General features: G+C 39.1%; 1 protein-coding gene across 1 annotated transcript in view; it reads right to left on the minus strand.

Moving 5' to 3' along the window:
- Window positions 1-22,726, minus strand: part of MCM6 (minichromosome maintenance complex component 6) — a 39,082-nt gene extending 16,356 nt beyond the window's left edge. The window contains exons 1-9 of the mRNA XM_043573321.1: window positions 22,503-22,726; window positions 18,853-18,999; window positions 14,303-14,413; window positions 12,882-13,131; window positions 9,581-9,746; window positions 9,153-9,298; window positions 8,099-8,249; window positions 4,812-4,953; window positions 459-600 (exon numbers count right to left, since the gene is read on the minus strand). Of these exons, the coding sequence (XP_043429256.1) occupies window positions 459-600; window positions 4,812-4,953; window positions 8,099-8,249; window positions 9,153-9,298; window positions 9,581-9,746; window positions 12,882-13,131; window positions 14,303-14,413; window positions 18,853-18,999; window positions 22,503-22,609 (1,362 nt within the window). The 5' untranslated portion in view covers window positions 22,610-22,726. The remainder of the gene's footprint in view (window positions 1-458; window positions 601-4,811; window positions 4,954-8,098; window positions 8,250-9,152; window positions 9,299-9,580; window positions 9,747-12,881; window positions 13,132-14,302; window positions 14,414-18,852; window positions 19,000-22,502) is intronic.
- Between the last annotated feature and the right edge of the window lie 1,128 nt (window positions 22,727-23,854).

The raw sequence follows: 23,854 nt of genomic DNA on the forward strand, positions 1-23,854 counted from the left end.
TGGAAAGGAAAAAATGCTGGGAACTACTAATCACAGCAAACACACATGCTCAGGGCAGGCAATACATTTTAGAGAAGCTCAGAAAGTGATTAATGAGGAAAAGATCAATGAAATTCTAGATTAATAAAACTGATTTACTAAAAATGGCTTTTTAAAAGTTTATTTTGAGAGAGCCCATGCATATGAGGGGAGGGGCAGAGAGAGAGAAAGGGAGAAGAGAATCCCAAGCAGGCTCCACACTGTCAGCCCAGAGCCCAATGCAGGGCTTGATCCCACAAACTGTGAGATAATGATGTGAGCTGAAATCAAGAGTTGGACCCTCAACCGACTGAGCCACCCAGGCACCCTAAAAATAGCTTTTTAAAAGGCTATTTTCTTAATAGAAACTTACAGGCATTTAATGATAGGGTAGGGGCTATTCTGATTTCTTTATATCCAAAAGTATAAAATGTCCTTACATTATCGGCCAGCATCAAAGCTCCAGCTTCAATGACAAATTCATGAGATTCTTCATCTCTCACAACAGCTGCTGTTAAGCCAGCAGCACTGGATGCTTTGCCACTGGTGTAGACAGCTCTGGGGCTGAACTCCTCCACATGCCTGTTCAAGGTTATCATATTCATTAATACATACTACAAAGCATCCTTTCTAGAAATGTCACCTGACAGGGTTTATGTCAATCAAGAATTTATTATTTCTTAACATTTGAGAAATACATTAGCATAAACAATTCATAAAGACATATATCACAGACTAAACAGAATGCCTTATCTCCTTTGGCCTTTTTAATCAATTTAAATCCATTCCTATCAAATTGGAAAATGAAGTTCATACATGACAAAAACACCATTTTAAAGGAAGCCTTTAATATGAACAGTAAACATTTTGGCAACAATGATCTATTCGAAGGCTCTGCACTTAAGAAACAAAAAAAGACAAAACTAGATGTGAGACTTATTCCAAAAATGCAAGGCTGGTTTAATACCTAAAATCAGTAACATGCCATGTCAACAGAATAAAGAACTATCTTGACAGAAGCAGAAAAAGCATGTGACAAAATCTAATACCCTTTCATTATAAAAACTCAACAAACTAGAAATAGAAGAGAATTTCCCACAACTTAAAAAGGGTATCTCTGAAAACCCACAGCTAACATCATACTTGGTCAAAGGTGAATGCTTTCTCTCTAAAATCTAGAACAAGACACAGATGTTCACTCTTGCCATATCTATTCAACATTATACTGAAAGGTCTAGCCAGGGCAACTGGGAAAGAAAAAAGGGCATCTAGATTTAAAAGGAAGAACAACTATCACTATTTGCAGATAACATGAGCTTGTAGATACAAAATCCTAGGGAATCTACTAAAACAGAATGAGTTCTTGCAAGGCTGAAAGATAAGAGATCAACAGTCTATTGTATTTCTATACACTTATAGTGAACAACCCAAAAATGAAAATAAGAAAATAGTTTTCCATTTACGATAGCATCAAAAAGAATAAAATACTTATGAACAAACTTAACAAGAGAAGCACAAGCTTATACCATGAAAACTAAAAAACACTGTTCAAAAAAATTAAAACCTAAATAAATGGAAAGACATCCGATGTTTATGGATGAGAAGACTTAATATTGTTATAAAGATAATTTACCTCAAATTGATCTACAGTTTAATGCAATCTCTATTAATGTCACAACTAGCTTCATTGTAGAAACTCACAAAGCTGATCCTAAAATTCTTGATCCTAAAACTCAAGGCACCCAGAATAGCCAAAACAATCTGAAAAAGAACAATTAGTTGGAGGACTCACACTTCCTGACTTTTATTATTTATTTATTTTTGAGAGAGAGAGAGAGAGAGAGAGAGAGAGAGAGAGAGAGAACGAACATGTGCATGTGAGCAAGGGAGAGGGGCAGAGGGAGAGAGGGAGAATCCCAAGCAGGTTCTTCATTGAGCGTGGAGCTCCAACGTGGGGCTCGATACCATGACTCTGAGATCATAACCTGAGTCAAAATCAAGAGTTGGAAACTCAAATGACTGAGACAGCCAGGCAGCCCTCATACTTCCTGATTTTATTTTTTTTAATGTTTATTTTTACTTTTATTTTTGAGAGAGAGAGAGAGAATGCATGTGAGCAGGGGAGGGGCAAAGAAGGGGTTGGTGGGGGGCGGAACAGAGGATCTGAAACAGGCTTTGTACTGACAGCACAGAACTCACAAACCTGTGAGATCATGCCCTGAGGTGAAGTTGGACACTTAACTGACTGAGTCACTCAGGCACCCCACACTTTCTGATTTTAGAACTTACTACAAAACTACAGTAGTCAAGATAGTGTGGTATTGGCCTAAAGAGAGACATAGAGATTATGAAATATAATTGTGAGTCTAGAAATAAACCCTCATATTTATAGTCAACTGATTTTCAACAAGGGTCCCAAAACATTTCAATAAGGCATAAGAATAGTCTTGGCGTTCAAATACCTGGATATCCACATGCAAAAGAATAAAGTTGAACCCCTGTCTCACACTATGTACAAAAACTAACTCAAAATGGATCAAGGACCTAAATTTTCAGAACTAAAATTATCCCCAAGAATTACAAGCAGGGACTTGAACAGTTAGTTGCACATCAATGTTCATAGCAGCATTATTCACAATAGCCCAAAGGTGGAAACAACAAAAGGTGATAAATACATCAATAAATTATTATTATTCAGTCTTAAAAAGGAAGGAAATTCTAAGACATTCTACAACATGGGTGACCCCTGAATATTATGCTCAGTGAAATAAACCAGTCACAAAAGGACAAATACTGTATGATTCCATGTATATGAGGGACCTAGAATAATCAAATTTAGAGACAGAAAGTAGAATGATGGGGTGCCTGGGTGGCTCAGCTGGTTGAGTGTCTGACTCAATTTTAGCTCAGGTCATGATCTCATGGTTCGTGGGTTTGAGTCCCACATCAGGCTTTGTGCTGACATCGAGGAGCCTGTTTGGGATTCTCGCTCTCCTTTTTTCTCTGCCCCTCCCCCACTTGCATGCACACACGTGCGCGTGCCCTCTCTCTCTCTCTCAATAAATAAACAAACTTAAAAAAAAATGGTGGGTTGCTAGGGGCTGGGAAAGGGGGTAAATGTGGAATTACTGTTCAATGCAAACAGATTTTCAGTTTGGGAGATGAAAGAGTTCTACAGATGGATGGTAGTGATGACTGCACAACTTGAATGTACTTAATGCCACTGAAATGTACAAGTAAAAATGTTTAAGAATGGCCAATGTGATGCACATTTTGCAACAAAAAAAGGCGAAAACTTACATATAGCAGCATTGGCTTATAAAAGCCAAAGTAGACACAACCCAAATGCCCATTAACTGATAAACAGAGAATTAAATGTGGTACATACATATGATAGAACATTAGGCAATAAAAGGAAATTAAGTATTGGCATGCTCCAACATGGCTAAACCTTGAAAACATTATGCTAGGCAGAAGCAGCCAGTCACAAGGCATCACACAGTATATGATTCCATTTACAGGAAATGTCCAGATAGAGACACTAAAGCAGATTAGTGATTGCCTATGCCTAGGGAGGAGAATGAAGGCTGACTGCTAGTGGATATAAGATTTCTTTTTGGGTAATGAAAATGTTGTAAACTTAGTTTAGTAATGGTCATACAACTCTGTGAATATACTAAAACCACTGAATTGTACACTTTAAAAGGGCAAATTTTATGATATGGAAATTATATTGCAATAAAGATACTAAAAAAACCCTCTAGATATAAAGGCTATTTCTGTCTAAGATAATCATGTATAATACAATTCTGTTACCAGCAGCAACATTGTGGCACATCTTTTTATGGTGGTGGAGAGGAGATGGGAGCAGAGGAAATGAAAAGAATCCCTTTTAACATAAGACTATTATTTTCAAATCTAGAGCCTAGTCCTTGATACACATGAAGAAAATAGTTATAAAATCCCAAACTAAAAATGGTCTATGTTCTAGACAAATTACTGAAATAAAGGAAAAGCAGCTTGATAACAGTATGAAGAGCACATGCTTTGCAGTCACATACATCCAAGTTCTAATACTCATGGCTCAGAAGTCACTTGTTAGCTATGAGAAGTTGGGTGATTTATTAAGTTTCAGAGAACTTCTGTTTGCCTCCCTGAAAAAAGAGGATAATATCACATGCCTGTCTGGGTGCTGCGAGGATAAGAGAATGCATATACATATATGCAGCACCAAGAACACACCAGGTGTTTCAAAACTGGTTTGGTATTATTTTGACCTCTAAGTTTCTTAAAAGTTTGAAAGTAAGCAAGTATTTGCTATAGCTTCTAAAAATAAGCAAAAATTGCTAAAGCAGTACACATGCTGATACGGTTAGCATAACGATAACGTGTCTATCCTTGTTGCACTGCTATTGGAAAGTGTGTCCTATTTAAGAACCTTAAAGATGTTTGTATTCTTAGTCTCAACAATCCTATGTCTAGGGATTTTCACAAAGGAAACAAACAAAATAAAAAATTTATATAAATCATGATGTTCATGGTATTAATATCCATAATTGTTAAATGAAGCAAACTAGGAAAATAATTTTCTAAGTTGCAGTACACCAACAATAGAGAACTGTGAAAATAAAGAAACATGGAAAAATATTTACAGTAAATTAAAAATACGTAAGCTGTGATTTATAACCGTGAAAATACATATTCATGTATCTAAAGACTTAAAATTAAAAGAATTCTAAATAGAATTAAAATTATAGGCAATTTTTCCCTATTCTAAATAGGCAAACACTTACTTGAGAAACTGGCTCTTAGCTGTACTTGGGTCACCAACAATGCAAACATTTATGTCCCCTCGAAGGGAGGTTCCTTCCCCTGTTGTCTTTGGAACACCACCAAAGAGCATCAGGAGGACACCCCGTTTTACTTCATCGTTGCCTAAAACAAAAACACAAGGTATTTTTCAACATGAGATTAAACAATTTCATAACAAATTACAGGTTTACCAACTGAAAGAGCAGAAAAGAGCTGAAATAAAGCCTAAGATGAACTAAAAATATTATGGCTTCTAACCTTGGTTCTCGCTTTATGAATTCAAAGCCACCTAACCACTGTCCAATGTCTCTGTACCAAAGATGTCACAGATGCTTATGCCCGCCACCATCCCAAGAGCCCTTGTTTGTTTGCAAGTCCTACTTTCTACAGTCTTTCCTGATGTAGTACTTCTCAAATAACTCTCTCCATAAACTATGTCCACCACAGCACACTGCACTTGCTAGATCTTGCCCCTTACCCATTTAGCCCATCCCACCTCCCATACCCCTCCAGTAACCCTCTGTTTGTTCTCCATATTTAAGAGTCTCTTCTGTTTTGTCCCCCTCCCTGTTTTTATATTATTTTTGCTTCCCTTCCCTTATGTTCATCTGTTTTGTCTCTTCAAGTCCTCATCTAAGTGAAATCATGATTTTTGTCTTTCTCTAATTTCACTTAGCATAATACCCTCCAGTTCCATCCACATAGTTGCAAATGGCAAGATTTCATTCTTTTTGATTGCCGAGTAATACTCCATTGTATATACGTATACACTACATCTTCTTTATCCATTCATCCATCGATGGACATTTGGGCTCTTTCCATACTTTGGCTATTGTCGATAGTGCTGCTATAAACATGGGAGTGCATGTGTCCCTTCGAAACAGCACACCTGTATCCCTTGGATGAATACAATACCTAGTAGTGCAATTGCTGGGTCACTGCACTTGCTAGATCTTTCTAATGGCAGGTCTTGCTATTCAGTCAAGAGTTTGAGGAAATGGTCCATGATTTACTTCTTTTGTATCACCAACACTGAACAGTGCTGAATATAAATACATGCTAACTGGACTGCTATGGATGAGATAAGATGCTGAATGTGATTTATGGCCACTTCTACAAGCCATTTATGACTCCAATATAAGAAGGAAATGTATAGTAAAAAACCTGGATCTTCAGAAAAGTGCTTCAGAAAAATGGGTTAAAAGACCCATTTTTTGTGTGCTAATTATTACGACTTTTTGTGAATTCTATCAACAAAGTGCTGGCACATTTACACAAACCACCCTTTAAAGGCAGAAAAAATCCATTCCACAAATAAAACTCTGACTTATGGTCTATGAAACAAGTGTGTTAGGAGGTGTTGTGGTTTTTAAATAGTCCACAAATTCTTTGATGCTTCTCATTTGAAAATGGAGCTTACTTCTCCTTTCCTTAGGAGTGGCTGGACTTAATAACTTGTTTCTAGAAAAATAGCATATAGTGAAGTGAAGGTGTGCAACTTCTGATACTAGGTCCCGAAAAGCATTTTTCTGTTTTAAATGTTTATTTATTTTTGAGAGAGAGAGACAGAGACAGGCAGAGAAGGACACAAAGAATCTGAAGCAGGGCTCGAACTCATGAACCGCAAGATCATGACCTGAGCCAAAGTCAGACGTTCAATTGACTGAGCTGTCCAGGTGCCCCCAGAGAAGCATCCTACTTCCTCCCTGCTTTGCCCTCGATGCACACTCTGGAAGAAGCCAGCTGCTGCGTGGTGAGAACAAACAGCCCCGTGGAAGAGATTCATTTGGCAAGGAATTATAGTTTCCAGTTAACAACTAGCACTAACAGGTAAGACCTTCTAAGTGGATCTTTCAGTCAAGTTTTCAGATGACTACAGCCCTAGCTGATGTCTTAGCTGTATCCTTAGGAAAGACTGAGCCAGAAACACTCAACCAGAACCACCTAACTGACCCAGAGACTGTATGAGATACTGTTTCTTTTTTGAAGCCACTAACTTTTGGGGTAATTTGTAATGCAAAAATAGATTAACTTTGGGGGGGGGGGAGTGGAGCTAAATAGAAATTTTGACACCTACTCAATTAAGGGAGGACACTCTAAAATCCATAGAGGATTATTAACATAGAGGGTATCAGTTCAATTTCATTGGTCAAATATTTAGATAGAAAAAAAAAAAAGGTTACTTTTAAATAGTTAAAAATTAAAAAAAAAAAATTAAAAAAAAATAGTTAAAAATATATACCTAAGACAAATACCCATAATCTTTTATCAGTTCCTGCCCTAACTCCAATTCAGTATGAAAGGATGGAAAAAACATGGGTAAAGCACAAAGCTTAAAAATTAGTCATATCCTGGGATGCCTGGGTGGCTCAGTCAGTTAAGCGGCCGACTTTGGCTCAGGTCATGATCTCACAGTTTGTGAGTTCCAGCTCTGCATCGGGTTCTGTGCTGGCAGCTCAGAGCCTAGAGCCACTTCAGATTCTCTGTCTCCCTCTCTCTGCCCCTCCCCTACTCGACTCTGTGTCTCTGTCTCTCAAAAATAAACATTAAAAACAAAAAATTTTTTAATTTAGTCATATCTTTCAACATATAAAGGGAATTAAATGATGGTGAGCAATTAACAACCAAGAGTCAAAAAAACACAAAGAAACCACCAAAGGTACAGACATAGTACATGTAACCAAGAAACATCATGTAATCTCTTCAAAAATTAAACAAGCAAAAATGAGGATATTAATCTAGTATTTTGGAATATACTTAAGTACATTTCTGCCCTAAAGCCAGAAAAAGAAGCCTAAATGACCTTTTATTCTTTTTTAAAAATCATGCTAAAACATACATACACAAAATTTACAATTCCAATAATTTAAGTGTGTAATTCAGTGGAATGAAGTACACCCACTATGTTTTATAACCACCACACTTATCCATTTCTAGAACTTGTCATCATCCCCAACAGAAACTTTATCCATGAAACACTAACTCCCCAATATCCTCCCCCAACAGGTAACCTCTTTGTGTCTTTATGAACTTGCCTATTCTAGGCACCTCATTTTAAGTGGAATCATTTGTCCTTTTGTAGATGACTTTTTAATATCCCTTGTAAGTCTACCAAAAAAACCTTTTGATCTGATTTATGTGCTGTAAGAAATCACTTATTGCTGTTTTTAAAAAAAATTTAAATAGAGTTAAACATACAGTAATTATTGCTGCTTTTTAATCATCATTTTGATTTCAAGTTTATGTGACAAATGGAAGGCACTCTTACCATGAATAGTAGGGAACAGGCTGGTACAGAGATTGTGGTACAGATTTTTATCCTGACTCATTTCAAACACTTTCTCCCACTCCTTCACTGTCATTTGGTTCTTAATGCTCTCAGCCGTCTGTTCCTCATCTCGGAGCTCTTTTCCTCCAAACTAAGAGGTGGAGAAAGAAAAAATACTTGCATGGAAACAGTCAAAGTAAAGTGAAAGAGCTTCACTACAAACAAAAAATAGCCTGGGAGGTCAACTTCAGGATCTGTTGACTATAAAGGTTTGCAGAAAAAATCCCCATATTATTAAGGCCTAAGTTAATCAAGATATTGAAGAGTTTGTCATTTGTCCAATGAATTACAAACAAAAAAGCTACCACTGTTTTGTATTGTTATCTAAATGAATCAGAATGCTCACAAGATAAGCCATAATAAAATGTTAATCACTGATATGAAGATGAAAATGAAGTAAGAGAGTATTATATTCACCCCTCTTGCAATGCTGTACTAGTTTCCAAACTTTTTCTCACTGTTTTCCCACTCAGAATCAAGTTCTACAGAACTATAATACCAGGAATCCACACAAAGAGCAAGTTAAAACAATATTATCCCATAGGTAATTCATATCAATGCTCTTAAAGCACAGAGCTCTTAAACATGAAAACAAAAAGACTTTTCTTCAAAATCAGAAAGACATGAAAAAATCTGGTTTTAAAACTAAAGAATCATGGGGTGCCTGGGTGGCTCAGTGGGTTAAGTGTCTGACTCTTGATTTTGGCACAGGACATGATCTCACGGTTCATGGGTTTGAGCCCTGAGTCGGGCTCCACACTGACCATGCAGAGCCTGCTTGGGATTCTCTCTCTCTGCTCCTCCCCAGTTCATGTGTGTGCATGCATGTGTATGTTCTCTCTCAAGAGAAATAAATTTAATAAATAAATAAAACTAAAAAACCAAACCACCCTGCTCCCCTTTAACAGTGACTAGATAATTCAGTAGTTTCAGAAGCCTATACTGTGGCAGTCCCAGGGGAGGTCTTTCTCAATCTTGCCATTGTAAGACTCACCCTTGGGTTGGTGGGTGCAACACAGCAGGCAAGAAAGACCAGCCTGTATGAAAGGTCCCTAACACCAAGAGCCCGGAGTCCTCGAATGCCTTCCGTTTCATATCCATCAACACCACTTACACGGGAATTAGTTTCAGCGCGTGCTCCTAAAAGAATGAATGATAGTTTGTTTTACAGCTCAAATACCAAAAGTGCTGAGAATCAAAATTGCTTAAGAAAACAAAACCTATAAATCCAAAGATTTCATTTAGGCTTTGAAATTTTTCAGAGCAGTGCTTTTTGTAGCAAAATTAATTTGTCTCTATTCTTATACTTCCTTGCTCACCCTCTGATTGGTAGCCAAAAATAAGAAAAGAAAGATTCGAGAAGCTAAATGTTCTGCAGTTTAGGTAATGAGAATTGTTAAATGTGAGCTAAAGATTACTGACCTGGTATGCTAAGCTTAGAGACATCAGGCACAACAATCAATGTCCCTGTAAAGTCACACTTGTCACCAGCTTGAGCTGACTCCACAGCTTCAGCTCTCAAGATCACTTCTAAACTTCGGGGGATACTCCCTCGAGGAAGCTCAGCTTGGGTCTCTTGAATACGAACCTATAACAAAACAAATAAATGGCTAAGAATGAGAAGAGATTATCTTTCAAATGTCATATAATCTAAATTAATGCCACAAATATTGACAAATATTGATGTATTCCAAACTCTCACAGTTTGCAGACTTTTGACATTTGCCAAAATTCATCTTAAAAATTCTCTACCCCAGGGGAGAGAGGAAAATGGGTGATGGGCACTTGTTGGGATGAACACTGGGTGTTGTATGTAGATGAACCACGGGAATCTACCCCAAAAACCAAGAGCACACTTTACACACTGTATGTTAGCCAATTTGACAATAAATTATATTAAAAAAAAACAAAAAACTCTATCCTGCAACTCCAATCTGAAGCAGGCTTCAGGCGGGTTCTGCCCCTAACGCGGGGCTCAAACTCACAAACCTCGAGATCATGACCTGAGCCTAAGTCAGATACTTAACCAACTGAGCCACCCAGGTGCTCCTAAAAACTTCACTTTTAGTACACTTATCATGATGAGCTCAGTAATATGTGGAACTGCTCAATCACTATATTGTATACCTCAAACTAATATCACACTGTATGTTAAATATACTGGAATTAAAATAATAAAAAATTAAAAAAATAAAAACTTCACTTTTACTCTCATTAAAAAAATTTTTCCAGGGGGTGCCTGGGTGGCTCAGTCGGTAAGCATCCGACTCTTGATTTCAGCTCAAGTCATGATCTCACGGTTTGTGAGTTCGAGCCCCACATTGGGCTTTGCGCACTGATCACAGAGCCTGCTTGGGATTCTGTCTCCCTCTTTCTCTGACCCTCCTCTGCTCTCTCTCTCTCAAGAAATAAACCAGGGCACCTGGGTGGCTCCGTCGGTTGAGCGTCCGACTTCGGCTCAGGTCATGATCTCGCGGTCTGTGAGTTCGAGCCCCGCGTCGGGCTCTGTGCTAACAGCTCAGAGCCTGGAGCCTGTTTCAGATTCTGTGTCTCCTTCTCTCTCTGACCCTCCCCCATTCATGCTCTGTCTCTCTCTGTCTCAAAAATAAAAATAAAACGTTAAAAAAAAAAAAACAATAAAAAAAATTAAAAAAACATTTTTCTGAGGTGCCTTGGTGGCTCAGTCGGTTGAGTGTCAGCCTTTGGCTCAGGTCATGTGTGATTTCAGTTTGTGGGTTCAAGCCCCATGATGGGCTCTGCACAAACAACTCAGAGTGTGGAGCCTGCTTGTAATTTGGTGTCTCCCTCTCTCTCTGCCCTTCTACCACTTGAGCACACATGCACTCTCTCACTCAAAAATAAACATTAAAAAAAAAAAAAAAAAAAAAAACTCTAAAAAATTTTTTGCCCCTCCTTGTCCTGACTATGTAGTTAAATATCTGCTCTGTTCCATCTTCCTCCAAATTTTCAGGGAAATATTATGAAAAATTTCACATACTCAGGGCGCTTGGGTGGCTCAGTCAGTTGAGCGACTGACTTCAGTTCAGGTCATGCATGATCTCATGGCTCGTGGGTTCGAGCCCCATATTGGGCTCTGTGCTAACAACTCACAGCCTGGAGCCTGCTTCTGATTCTGATTCTCCCTCTCTCTCTCTCTCTGCCCCTTCCCTGCTCATGCTCTCTCTCCTCCAAAAGTAAACATTTAAAAAAATTAAAAAAAAAAAAAAATTCACATACTCTATACACTCCACCTCAACACTACTTTTTTTTTTTTTTTTTTAAGTTTATTTGAGAGAGAGCGAGAGCGCACAGGCTCAAACGGAGGAGGGGCAGAGAGAGAAGAGAAAAAGGGAATTCCAAGCAGGCTCCAGACTCAGCTCAGATCATGACACAGGGCTTGGTCGATCTCACAATCCTGAGATCATGACCTGAGCTGAAATCAAGAGTCAGTCACCCAACTGACTGAGCCACTCAGCCAGGCACCCCAACACTACTGTCAATATTACTTAGACACACACATATTTTTACCGTATTATTTGAAAAATGCATAAAAATCAAAATACTTCACCCCTAACTATTTTAGCATTCATCTCCTAAGAGTAAAGACATCCTATATAGCCACAGTATCTTTACCATACCAAGAAAATTAAATAATATTTAATTCTATAAAATCTATTATCTAGACCATCCTTAAATTTCCTCAATTGTGAATAATGTCCTTTATTAAAACTGTTTTTTGTTTTTTCAAACCAAGACCTAATCCAGATTTATACTTTATATTTGGCTATGTTCTTTTTCAAACACAAAACACCTCTTACCCAAAGTTGTTGGTGGAGTATGTGCTTCATATAAACTAAGTAACAGACTGATGCTACACTAAATAAGGGATAAAAACTGAAGTTAATATTAATTATTTTAGTGTGGTACTCATTCCCTCATGCTTGAGTGCTTGAGCAGCTTTTCTTTTCCTTTGCCTATCACAGAGTTACTAAGTCCTGTACAGATCTGAGACATGTGCCCCCTGCAACCTCATTCTTATTGCTACCATCCAACTCTTGCCCAGGTAACTACAACTATCTCATTATTAGTTTGTTGTTATATGCTATACATCAATGTCCCATTAATCTACCTTTAAAAAAGAAAGGTTCACATATATTCCCCTTTTTTATCAAGATAGGTCTGAACTTCCCAACCTGAGATTTTAAGGCTCTGCGTACCTACATGCCTCACACCAAATCATCCTTCAGATGATCTCCAATTTGGCTCCTCTATTTCAATCATGATAATCCTCACTGCCATCAATAAACATGTCCATTTTCGCCTGTCCTTTTATTCATGCCTCCCTCCCTCCTAACCATCAACTTGAGAGTGTATCTAACAAGTTTCCACTTCTTCAAAGTTTTAACACTAGTTCTTCATCATCATCATCATCATCATCATCATCATCATCATCATTTACTATTTATTCTCTCACAAAATATTCTGTCATAGTCTGAAGGAGCTTCCAATCCAAGTTATTAAAGCTTAAGACACATTGATACATTGATAATTGAAATCGGCATTAAGAGTTTTGGGTTTAAATCTGTAGTCACATATAATGATCTTCCACTTACATAAAAACTGAATTTAACATTGTCTAAATAAGCTTGTAACAACTGCCATGTGCCTAGAAGTGAATTACTAGCATAGACTGAATCTGAAACAAACAGAAGTTAAAAAATACCTTTTGAAAATCAACAAATCTCGATTTATTTGTATCCAGCAAGAATCTCCTTCTGTTGGCACAAACTGGATTTCGACAGATGTTCGGCTGTGTGTATTTGAACTGCTGTTCTACATCCTTGATCACTGTCTGACAGTCCAAGCACAAAAATGTTCCACTCACAAGCTCTGGGTGAACTGGATGAGTCCGTACCACCTGCCCACTGATGCGAGTGAGCAAACCAATTCTGGATGAGGTAAGTTCTCGAATTCTGTTTAAAGACAGATGTACCATTAGTAAATATTGTAAATATTCATTTTCAACCTAAGAAATATTTCCATTTTAATGACAGGGTATTCAATGATAAAAACAAAAAACCAAAAACAAAAAAAAAAACAAAAAAAAAACACCAAAAAAACCTAAATAAATAAACAAATAAATAAATGGAAAGAAGGAATTCTTTGCAGATTTTTCTCCAAGAATGATTTAGTCAATGTGCCTATTCCTAAATTACACAATGCTTATGTATTCACAGCAAAATACACAAATATGAAAAAGTAAATAAAGGACACCAAAGAAATGAAATTACAATTATAAAACAAGATGATCCCATTTTATATGCAAATATATTTTTTGCTTACCTACTATTTCTAAATAAGCTGTATTAGTCTCATAGTAATCATACGAAAGACCTCAGCAACTCAGTTCAGAAACACTTCCTTTACCTCACAAACTCATTTTATATTAAATAACTTGGCCACTTTACAAATAATTTCAGCAGTTTAAGTTTTCAAAATATCACTTCAATTTCTTCCACTGTATTTATTCTTTAAATAACTGCTAAAGGGGGGCGCCTGGGTGGCTCAGTCGGTTAAACATCTGACTTTAGCTCAGGTCATGATCTCGCGGTCCGTGAGTTCAAGCCCCGCGTCGGGCTCTGGGCTAATGGCTGAGCCTGGAGCCTGCTTCCGATTCTGTGTCTCCCTCTCTCTCTGCCCCTCCCCCGTTCGTGCTCTGTCTCTGTCTCAAAAATAAATAAAAATGTTAAAAAAAAATTTTTTTTTAATAAAAAATAAAAAAAATAAATAACTGCTAAAGGGAAAAAATGTTTTTAAAGTTACGCCATTTAAGCTCTGACAAAATTTTTCAAAGATTCATGAAATTCTCTAGACTATTTTCAGTTTTCTTATTTTCTCACTTGATTGATTTCCCCCCAAATGTCCCCTGCAAGATGTTCTGAAATATGACAATCCCCAGAAGCTGCTTTAACTTACTTTCCATTTCATCTCCCTAGAAAAATGATTTCTCCAAAACCAAACTTTATAGATAACTGAACCTAACTCTTTACATATAGAAGACTACCACCTCCCTACTTTTCTAACCATTAAGTGATGTGTATACTGTTTGGTGAATTCCTTTCCTTTCAAAGAAGAGTCTCTTACTTGTGTCTGGTAGGTAGGTCTTGGAATGCAACATAAAAATCCTTGGCAAGAGGAATCTCTTTTCTGTCTTTGACAAAGGTTTTCAAGGCCCGACATAGGTAAGGGTAAACTCTGAAAAACAAACAAAAATCACATGACATCTTCAAGAGGCCTACCAAGGCCCCCTTTACCTTTCATGCTTGCAAACAGCTAAGACTAAGCAATTTCACCTGGTTACAAACAAGTCTTAAAATTTAACTATGCAGGACACTTCTATCATCTACTCTAGGTCTATGAGTGTCTTCCAATCTTCTCCTAGCCCAACAAATAGATCTAAGACAACAGAAACACCAACGATAAAATCCTATACCCAAATACCTACTATCTTTATTTATTTTATTTTGTTGTTGTTGTTTTGTTTGTTTTATTTTAAATCCAGTATAGTTTACATACAGTGTAATATTAGTTTCAGGTGTACAATACAGTGATTCAACACTTCCATACAACACCCGGTGCCCATCACAAGTGCACTCCTTAATCCCCATCACCTATTTCACCCGTTGCCCCATCCACCTCCCCTCTGATAGCCATCAGTTTGTTCAGTATAGTTAAGAGTGTGTTTCTTGGTTTGTATCTCTCTCTTTTTTCTTTGGTACAATTACATATTTGAAAAAAAATAAAGACAGCAAGGGCCAGCAACTTAAGCAATAGAACCAGACTAAAATTATTTCATATCCAATCCCAAAAGGTTCCTGAACTTAATTTCTTGTAGATTAAGAGATAAGGGAATTATAACAAATAAATTCAGCTTCATTATTCAATTGTGAAAACAGAGCTATAATATTTCATGCAATCTCTATTGACATGACTGACCCTAAGGAGGAAAATGATAAGGCATTATTATCACATTTCAACTGAATACATATTTATGTACACCAGCTTTGTTTGTTTGTTTCATATATTAAAAAATTACAGCCCCTTAAGGAAGAAATGCCACAATAAATGAAAGACCTTTTAACCCACAGTAAGGAAACATAACAAAGCCATTATGAATGATGCAGCAGGTTTAGGAAATGAAAGGTACTATTAAATATGACAGGCTGTCACAAGAGAAATAGTAATCAATGTAATCATAGCAATAAAATGATATTTGTATTTTGTTTCTTTCAAGGAGTTAAAATAACGGACATCTTTTCTAAGTTAACAATTTCAAATAATATGACAAAAATAATAAAAACAAAGATAAAAATCTCTAAATCTGAAGCATATTAAAATTATTTAAAGTCTGCTCTACATGTTTTTGTCTTTCTTAAAATTCTGAGATAATTGCATTTGTATTCTTTTTTCTTTCCTGTGCATGATTATGTTCTTTCTTTTTATAATCTAGTATTCTTTTTTTTCCCTTAACTTGCTTTATTTTTTATTTTCTTAAATTTACATCCAAATTAGTTAGCATATAGTGCAACAATGATTTCAGGAGTAGATTCCTTAGTGCCCTTACCCATTTAGCTCATCCCCCACTCCCACAACCCCTCCAGTAACCCTCAGTTTGTTCTCCATATTTATGAGTCTCTTCTGTTTTGTCCCCCTCCCTGTTTTTATATTATTTTTGTTTCCCTTCCCTTACGTTCATCTGTTTTGTCTCTTAAAGTCCTTATATGAGTGAAGTCATAGGATTTCTGTCTTTCTCTGAATAATTTCACTTAGCATAATACCCTCTAGTATCCACGAAGAGGATCCACATGGATCCACCTTCCATCCACGTAGTTGCAAATGGCAAGATTTCACTCTTTTTGATTGCTGACTAATACTCCATTGTATATATATAACACATCTTCTTTATCCATTCATCCATCAGTAGACATTTGGGCTCTTTCCATACTTTGGCTATTGTTGATAGTGCTGCTATAAACATGGGGGTGCATGTGTCCCTTTGAAACAACACACCTGTATCACTTGGATAAATGCCTAGTAGAGCAATTGCTGGGTCGTAGGGTAGTTCTATTTTTAGTTTTTTGAGGAACCTCCATACTGTTTTCCAGAGTGGCTGCACCAGCTTGTATTCCCATCTACTATCTTTAAATAATCATTTGGCACCCACAGTACAGGCCACTCCTCTGTCCAAGATGACTATACCTAAACAATCTTGGTGGTTTACAATCTAGCAACACGGCCTCCCGTTTGGTGTCAAGGCCTAGTATATTTTTCTAGGTTTAATTCTTTTTTTTTTTTTTTTTAATTTTTTTTTTCAACGTTTTATTTATTTTTTTGAGACAGAGAGAGACAGAGCATGAACGGGGGAGGGGCAGAGAGAGAGGGAGACACAGAATCGGAAGCAGGCTCCAGGCTCTGAGCCATCAGCCCAGAGCCCGACGCGGGGCTCGAACTCACGGACCGCGAGATCGTGACCTGAGCTGAAGTCGGATGCTTAACTGACTGCGCCACCCAGGCGCCCCTCTAGGTTTAATTCTTGATTGCAAAATGGACGAGAGGAGCAATATGTGTATGGACATGAGAGCAAACTGGCACTAACAATCCACTTGACTGGTTAGACTGAAGTGTGTATGTCCTCTTGAGGTAGGTACCCAGTAGCTGTTGCAGCTTGGTTTGTTTCAATAGTGGGATCTGAAGTCCTCTGAAAAATAAGCTTCTTTCTTTTTCTTTCCTTCTTTCCTTCCTTCCTTCCTTCCTTCCATGTTTATTTATTTTGAGAGAGAGAGAGTTGCACATGTGCGCAAACAAGGGAGGGGCAAAGAGAATTCCAAGCAGGCTCCACACTGTCAGCACAGATCCCAATGTGGGGGGTCAATCTCGCAAATGGTGAGATAATGACCTGAGCCAAGATCAAGAATTGGATGCTTCTGGGAACCTGGGTGGCTCAGTTGGTTAAGGGGCTCACTTTGGCTCAGGTCATGATCTCATGGTTCATAAGTTTGAGCCCCATGTCAGGTGCTCTGCTGTCAGCAGAGTCCACTTAAAATTCTGTCTTCCTCTCTCTGTCTGTCCCCTGCTCGTGCTCGCTCTCAAAAATAAACAAACATAAAATAAATAAAAAATTTTAAAAAAGCGTTGCATGTTTAACCAAATGAGCTATGCAGGTACCCCTGAAAAATGAGCTACTTTTAGGAGACAGAACTGCTGCATAGCCTATGTATGAGGTATGAGTAGAGGTGTTTCTACTACCAGCCCGGACTTTCTACCTCCCTCATAACTTTTTCTGCTATGTATTCTCACAATAAACTCTGCTGCTTATCACCCCCAACCATTCTTGATGACTGGATATGACTAGAAACATTGAAATAGGTATTCCATCTCCCAGCCTACCATGTAAAGGAATGGAGCTGTCTCTCCTTATTCCTGCGTCTTAATTTTCTTTCACAACTGTCCACAATGTTTATTTTAACCTGGTTTTATTTATATATATTCACATCTGTTTAATCTAAATGCTGACAAAGATTTATGTAAAAAGACGTTTCTTGCTTTATACAGCAATTAAAAATAGGGGCATCTGGGTGGCTCAGTCAGTTTGGCATCCGACTTTGGCTCAGGCCATCATCTCATGGTTTGTGAGTTCGAACCCCGCATCGGGCTCTGTGCTGACAGCTCAGAGCCTGGAGCCTACTTCAAATTCTGTGTCTCCCTCTCTCTCTGCCCCTCCCCTACTCACGCTCTGTCTCTCCCTCTCTCAAAAATAAATAAACATAAAAAAAAAATTTTTTTTTTAAATGTTTTCAAGTGGCACCTAGGTGGCTCAGTAAGTTAAGCATCCAACTTAAAGTCAGGTCATGATCTCACAGTTTGTGAGTTCAAGCCCCAATCTCTGTGCTGTCAGCACAGAGCCTACTGCGGATCCTCTGGCCCCCCCACTCTCCGCCTCTGCCCCTCCCCGTCTCGTGCTCTATCAAAAATAAACATTCAAAAAAATGTTTTCAAAAGATTTTATATGACATGGAAAAATGTTATACTGTTATGTGAAATGGCAGGAGACTGTGTCTACAATATGATCTCAATAGTTACATACATCTAGAAATACAACAAAACGTGCCAGAAGATCCTTAGGAAATTCCACATTTGCAGACCTGCTCATGATGGTTATCTATGGATGGTGGAATTACTTATGTATTCCCTCTACTCATCTCTTTCTCTATTTCCTACAACATACACATTACTTTTATAATCAGAAGAAAATTAACCTTTAAGAACAACAATGTCATTTCTTTAAAGACACCCCTGATCAAGAACAGGATCCACACACTTTCTCAAAATACCTACTCCTAGGGACAAGGGAAAGGATTAAATAAATGACAGACCAAGAGCACTGAATGCCTGACAGAAAGTAAGCGATCCTCTGAAAACTTAGGAAAACTACATAGAAAGCAAAGGTTTTCAACATTTGGACGTGTAAAAATATTCAGCTCCACAAAGGCCTAAATTTGTTCAGACCAATACTAAAATGACCACTGGCTGTATCAAAGGGCCTCTCCTTCTGCCTCACAAATGAGTACTTCCAGTCCTAGAAGAGCTGGCTTCACAGGTTCCATGCCTATTTAAAGTAGATTAATATAACATACCTATAGAACTCCTCTTGAATGGTGGTAGAAAGTTGTTGATTAAATTGCTCCAGGTCCACAAAACTCACAACCAATGTGTTTCTCTCAGGACGAATGAGCTCCTCTGCTAATTGCAAGTACTTAATTTCTCCATCACTGTTCTGGAACCTGTAGATACACACAAGTCCTATTAAATTGAAGAATTATGCAGTAAAAAGAAGAATCCAAATGCCTGATAAGTCGGTGTATCGGTTAAAATGACCATCAGCTTTAGGGTCAGACAGGCTCATTTCACTAAGTGCATAACATGGGCAAGTACTTATCCCACCTTTTTGAAAAAAAAAAAAAAATTAAGACGTCATTTATCTCATAAGATTACTATGAAGTTTAAATGAGAGAAAGCCTGTAAATGCTTTGCACAGAGCCCAGAACACAGAAAAACTAGGCCTAAACTGCATTTCTTCATTTAATATTTTCTAATAAAAAATGCCAATTATCCTTTTATTATTGTTGTATATAGTTAAGATTGGAAAATATTAAATGAAGAAATGCAGTTTGAAATCCAAAGATTCAATTTCTGTAGAGAAAACTGACAGACTAGTTGTTGATTTAAGAACATGAATAAAAATAAATACAGAAATGAGGTGCTTCAATGCCCAAGTCCTCAGAAAAACAGAAACATATACACACAAAATTAAGGATTACCACCACCATTTTGCTTTTTGTCCTTTTAACATAAATGCAGATTCACTTGGAACCAAAAATCAATTCCTTCTTTAAATACAGCATACCTAGCTGTCCAATATTTACTGAACATCTATCTGCAAAGCATTACACCAGAGATACTTAAAACTAAAAATGACAGTGTTGTTCCTGCCCTAGGACTGACATGATCATAGGATCATACCCTCCTATTAAAGAGGTAGCAAGAGAACCTAAATGTCCATGACAAATTAGTAAAGAAAATGTATACATATACAACGGAACACTACTCAGTCTTAAAAAGTAAATTCTGCTATACGTGTCAACATTGATAAACCCTGAGGACATTACACAAAATGAAATATGCCAATCATAGAAAGATAAATACTGCATGATCCTACCTATATGAAATAACTAAATAGTCAAATTTGTAGAATCAAAGTGGAATGAGGGTGGCTGGTGGGCAGTTGGTAGAGCATGTGACTCTTGATCTCAGGGCAGGGAGCTCAAGCCCCAGGTTGGTGCAGAGCTTACTTTAATGAATTAATTAAATAGTGGAATGATGGCTGCCAGAAGCTAGAGCAAGGGAGGAAAATGTGGAGTTACTAAGCAACAGTCAAGTGAGACTGAATAAGCTTTAAGAGATCTACTGTATAACATTGTATTTACAGTCAATGATAATGTATTGCATAGTTAAAAATTTGTTAAGAGGGTAGATCTCATGTTAAGGGTTCTTTTTAACAACAAAAGAAAAAAAGGAGATACAAAAAATGTGCTGTGGGATTATAAATAATTCTGCCCAACAAGAACATCCAGAAAGGCTTCAAGCATTTAAAAGACGACATTGGAGGGGCACCTGGGTGGCTCAGTTGGTTAAGCATCTGACTTTGGCTCAGGTTTGTGGGTTTGAGCCCCACGTCGGGCCCTGTGCTGACAGCTCAGAGCCTGGAGCCTGCTTTGGATTCTGTGTCTCCCTTTCTCTCTGCCCCTCACCCACTCACGCTTTGTCTCTCTTGATCTCTCATGAATAAATAAACGTTAAAAAAAAATTTAAAAAAAAGAGGACATTGGAATTCAGCCTTGAAAGATGTTTAGAATTTGAAAGAAAACAAAGCAAACACAAACACCAAAAAAACTCCAGTAGTGGTTAGACTCACTATAGATGTTTTCAAGTGGCAATGTTAGAAAAGGTAGAGGAATACAGAGATGACAGGCTGGTTGTGGAAGATGAAACTGGGAAGAGGAGCTGTGAAGAATTTGAGACTTTACTCCATAAACAAGGGCAAATCAAAGTTGGAATTCTGAGGGGGAGTTAACACCCCCCCCAACTCAAACAGAGTGATTTATTTCTCTCATTCATCATTATCCCCAGCATCCAGCTGTATGGTAAACTGCAAGGCAGTTAAGGCAACCATATTCTTCATTAAAATGAAACATTAATTGAGGACTTTTGTAATGTGGTGTGGTGGCTAGGTGGGGTTAAGGATGGGATTTACATTCAAGACAGAAGTGGCTGACAGGTAAAGACACGGTAAGTTTCATTACCAGAGATAATGGAAAATGGCACCTTACCAGCATAAGGTAAGAAAGGATTGGTGCTGCCTGAAAGATTTACAGAGTTTCACAAAGGAGGTATGAATCTTAAGCTGCGATTTGAAAGATGAATAGCTGTCAGGCAGAGAATAACAATGCCAAAGACGGGGGATATAAATTATGGTTTCAAATGTATCAGAATTTCATGAGATGGCAGAATTATGCACAATAATAAAAGTGTGGAAACAACCCAAATGTCCATGGATGGATGAATGGACAAAAAGTGGTATATATATACAGTGAAGTATTATTCAGCCTTAAAAAGAAATCCCGACACAATGCTGTACACGTGGATGAACCTTGAAGACATTATGGTAAGTGAAATAAATTGGTCACAAAAGGCCAAATACTCCAAGTATAGCTCCAAGTACACGAGGTAACTAGAACAGTGAAAGTCATGGTTAAGTAGAATGGTGGCTGCCAGGTGCTGGGCGGGAGGGGGGGGAATGGGGACTTACTGTTTAGTGGCTGCAGAGTTTCAGTTCGGGAAGACAAGAGTTCAGTCGTTGGATGGTGGGGGCAGTTGCTTAACAAAGTGCATATACATACTTAATGACACCGAACTCTACACTTAAACAAGGTTAAATGGTTAAGTTTTATGTATATTTTACAATTAAAAAAAATTTCACAAGACATTCCAAAGTCCATCCTCTTAGGGAAAGAAGTAATACATCTGCACGAAGTAACTGGCGGCAGAGGCGGAAACCCAGGCAGTGGGGGATTACGAGAGGCCAGGAACTTAGAAGGCAACTTTAAAAAAAAAAAAAAAAAAGGTGTGTGCGTGTCGGAGGGCTTGCGGTGGAAGGAAACGGAAGGATGGAGGGAAGGAGGGGAATACGCTCAGACACTCTGAAGCAGGTCAGGGCTCACCCGAGCATCTGTCTGCCCTCAGGGTTCACTCGAGTGCCTTTATCTCCATGGGCTCCAAAGGCAGCCCGGGCCCTCGGCGCCCCCAACACCAGAGGCCTGGGTGCCCGGTCCCATCAGGACTCTGCAGGGGCTCCCACTCGGTCTTGCTACTACTCATGCTCCCCGAGCCTCCGTTTCCGCTCAGGTAACCAGGGGCGACGGGATCACCAGCCTTACAGGTTGTGAGGACGGAACGACGGGACCAAAGCGCTGCGCATACCCACGGCACTGGCAGTTTGAGGAAGGACTCAAGATGGGATTTTACCGCTCGCGGCGACCTGGCTAAGCCCCGAGTGGGGAATAGGACGCTCTGCAAGGCGCGCGGGCCCCCGGTTCCCCCCCAACATGCGCCGGCCCTAGGGCCCAGCCCGGCCCTGGGAGCCGCGAGTCGGCGGGCTCCCAGGCTCCGGAAGCGGACAGGGGCAGCTCGGGGAAGTTCCGTGAGGAAGGGGCGCCCGCGGACTTACTCCTCCAAGAAATCCAGGAACAGTTTCTGGCATTTCTCCGCCACCTCATCGCGGACTTCCAGGTGCTGGCTGCCGGCGCCCGGCTCCGCTGCCGCCGCGAGGTCCATGGCTGTTCAGTGCTAAGGGGCCGCCACCGCCACGCTCCACCACTACCAATCACTTCACCACAGACGCCACCACTTTGCGCGCGCCGCCGCCGCTACCGCCCGCCCCCTCGCCCACAGGGATTGCCGGAACCAATCGTGGCGCAGGAACTCGAGGATTTCGCGCCAAACCTGCCCAATGAGCGTGGCTTCTGCATTAGTCCAGCCCACGGAGCCGGGATTTCGCGCCAAATGCAAAGACCAGGAGGAAGCCAGTGGGTTCTGCCTTTGCGCCTGCGTAGTGTGGTCTTGTCGCTGGCAACTTGGTTTCTGCAACAGGTTTACGAGTGGGATCCGTGTCCTGGTGGCTTTTCACATGTTTTTCGTATCATTTCACTGATATTAATTGAGCAGTAGACATAAAGCTCTATGGAGGAGAAAAATGAGTAAGATTCAGACCTGCTTGAGCCGTTGTAAGTGGAGGAAATATAACTGTGCAAGAGCCCAAAGAGATATAGACGTTGTACCAGGGACGGAGTTTGGCAGTTACTGTGGTTAATTCCCCTCTTAAACAGAACTGTTGGCTTGCGCCCTCTTGATTTTCTTTACTCCCTCTCAGGCCGTCTTTACCCCACTTCCTTCCACTTGCTTTTTTCCCATCTCTTTGGCTATTCTTGGTTAGCCGTCTATTGTTGGTGCCTCTTCTTTAGTGAGTTCCTGAAATGGTCTGGTCCCAGAGCCTTCATTTCTCCTGAAGCTCTGTTGGGCGATCCTCTTCACTCCTGTTGTTGTGGGATTGTTGAGCGAGCCCTGTCAAGAAGGAATTCTTGAGAGGTTTTACAGTGCAACTTAGCAATTTTAAGGACAGGACCTGTGGGTAGAAAGACCTGCACTTTTGCTGTATGAAAGCTGGTGGTTATATAGTGTTCAAGGGGGAGGAGGGGACGTGCAGGGAGTATTAGATCATTACTGTTTTCTTCGAATTTCTACTTGTAAAACTACTTTCACAAGATTTCTCTCTTTCTATATTAAAAATGTAGCAACCAGCTAGATCCTTATCTGATAGATAAGGATCTGATAGATCCTTATCAGAACTATACAGGCTATAGGTCAGCCTTCTAGACTAAAGATGAACATTTTTCTGCTTCTATCCCTCATCATCATAGCTTCTGGGTGCTGATGACTTCTACCTTGTGTATCACCAACTGGGACTCTTTGGCCTGTAAGAGATTAAGAGAAGCCTGGACCATTTCCTTTTTGAGGTTTCCA

Source organism: Prionailurus bengalensis, chromosome C1 (genome assembly GCF_016509475.1).
Source record: "Prionailurus bengalensis isolate Pbe53 chromosome C1, Fcat_Pben_1.1_paternal_pri, whole genome shotgun sequence".
Lineage (NCBI taxonomy): Eukaryota > Metazoa > Chordata > Mammalia > Carnivora > Felidae > Prionailurus > Prionailurus bengalensis.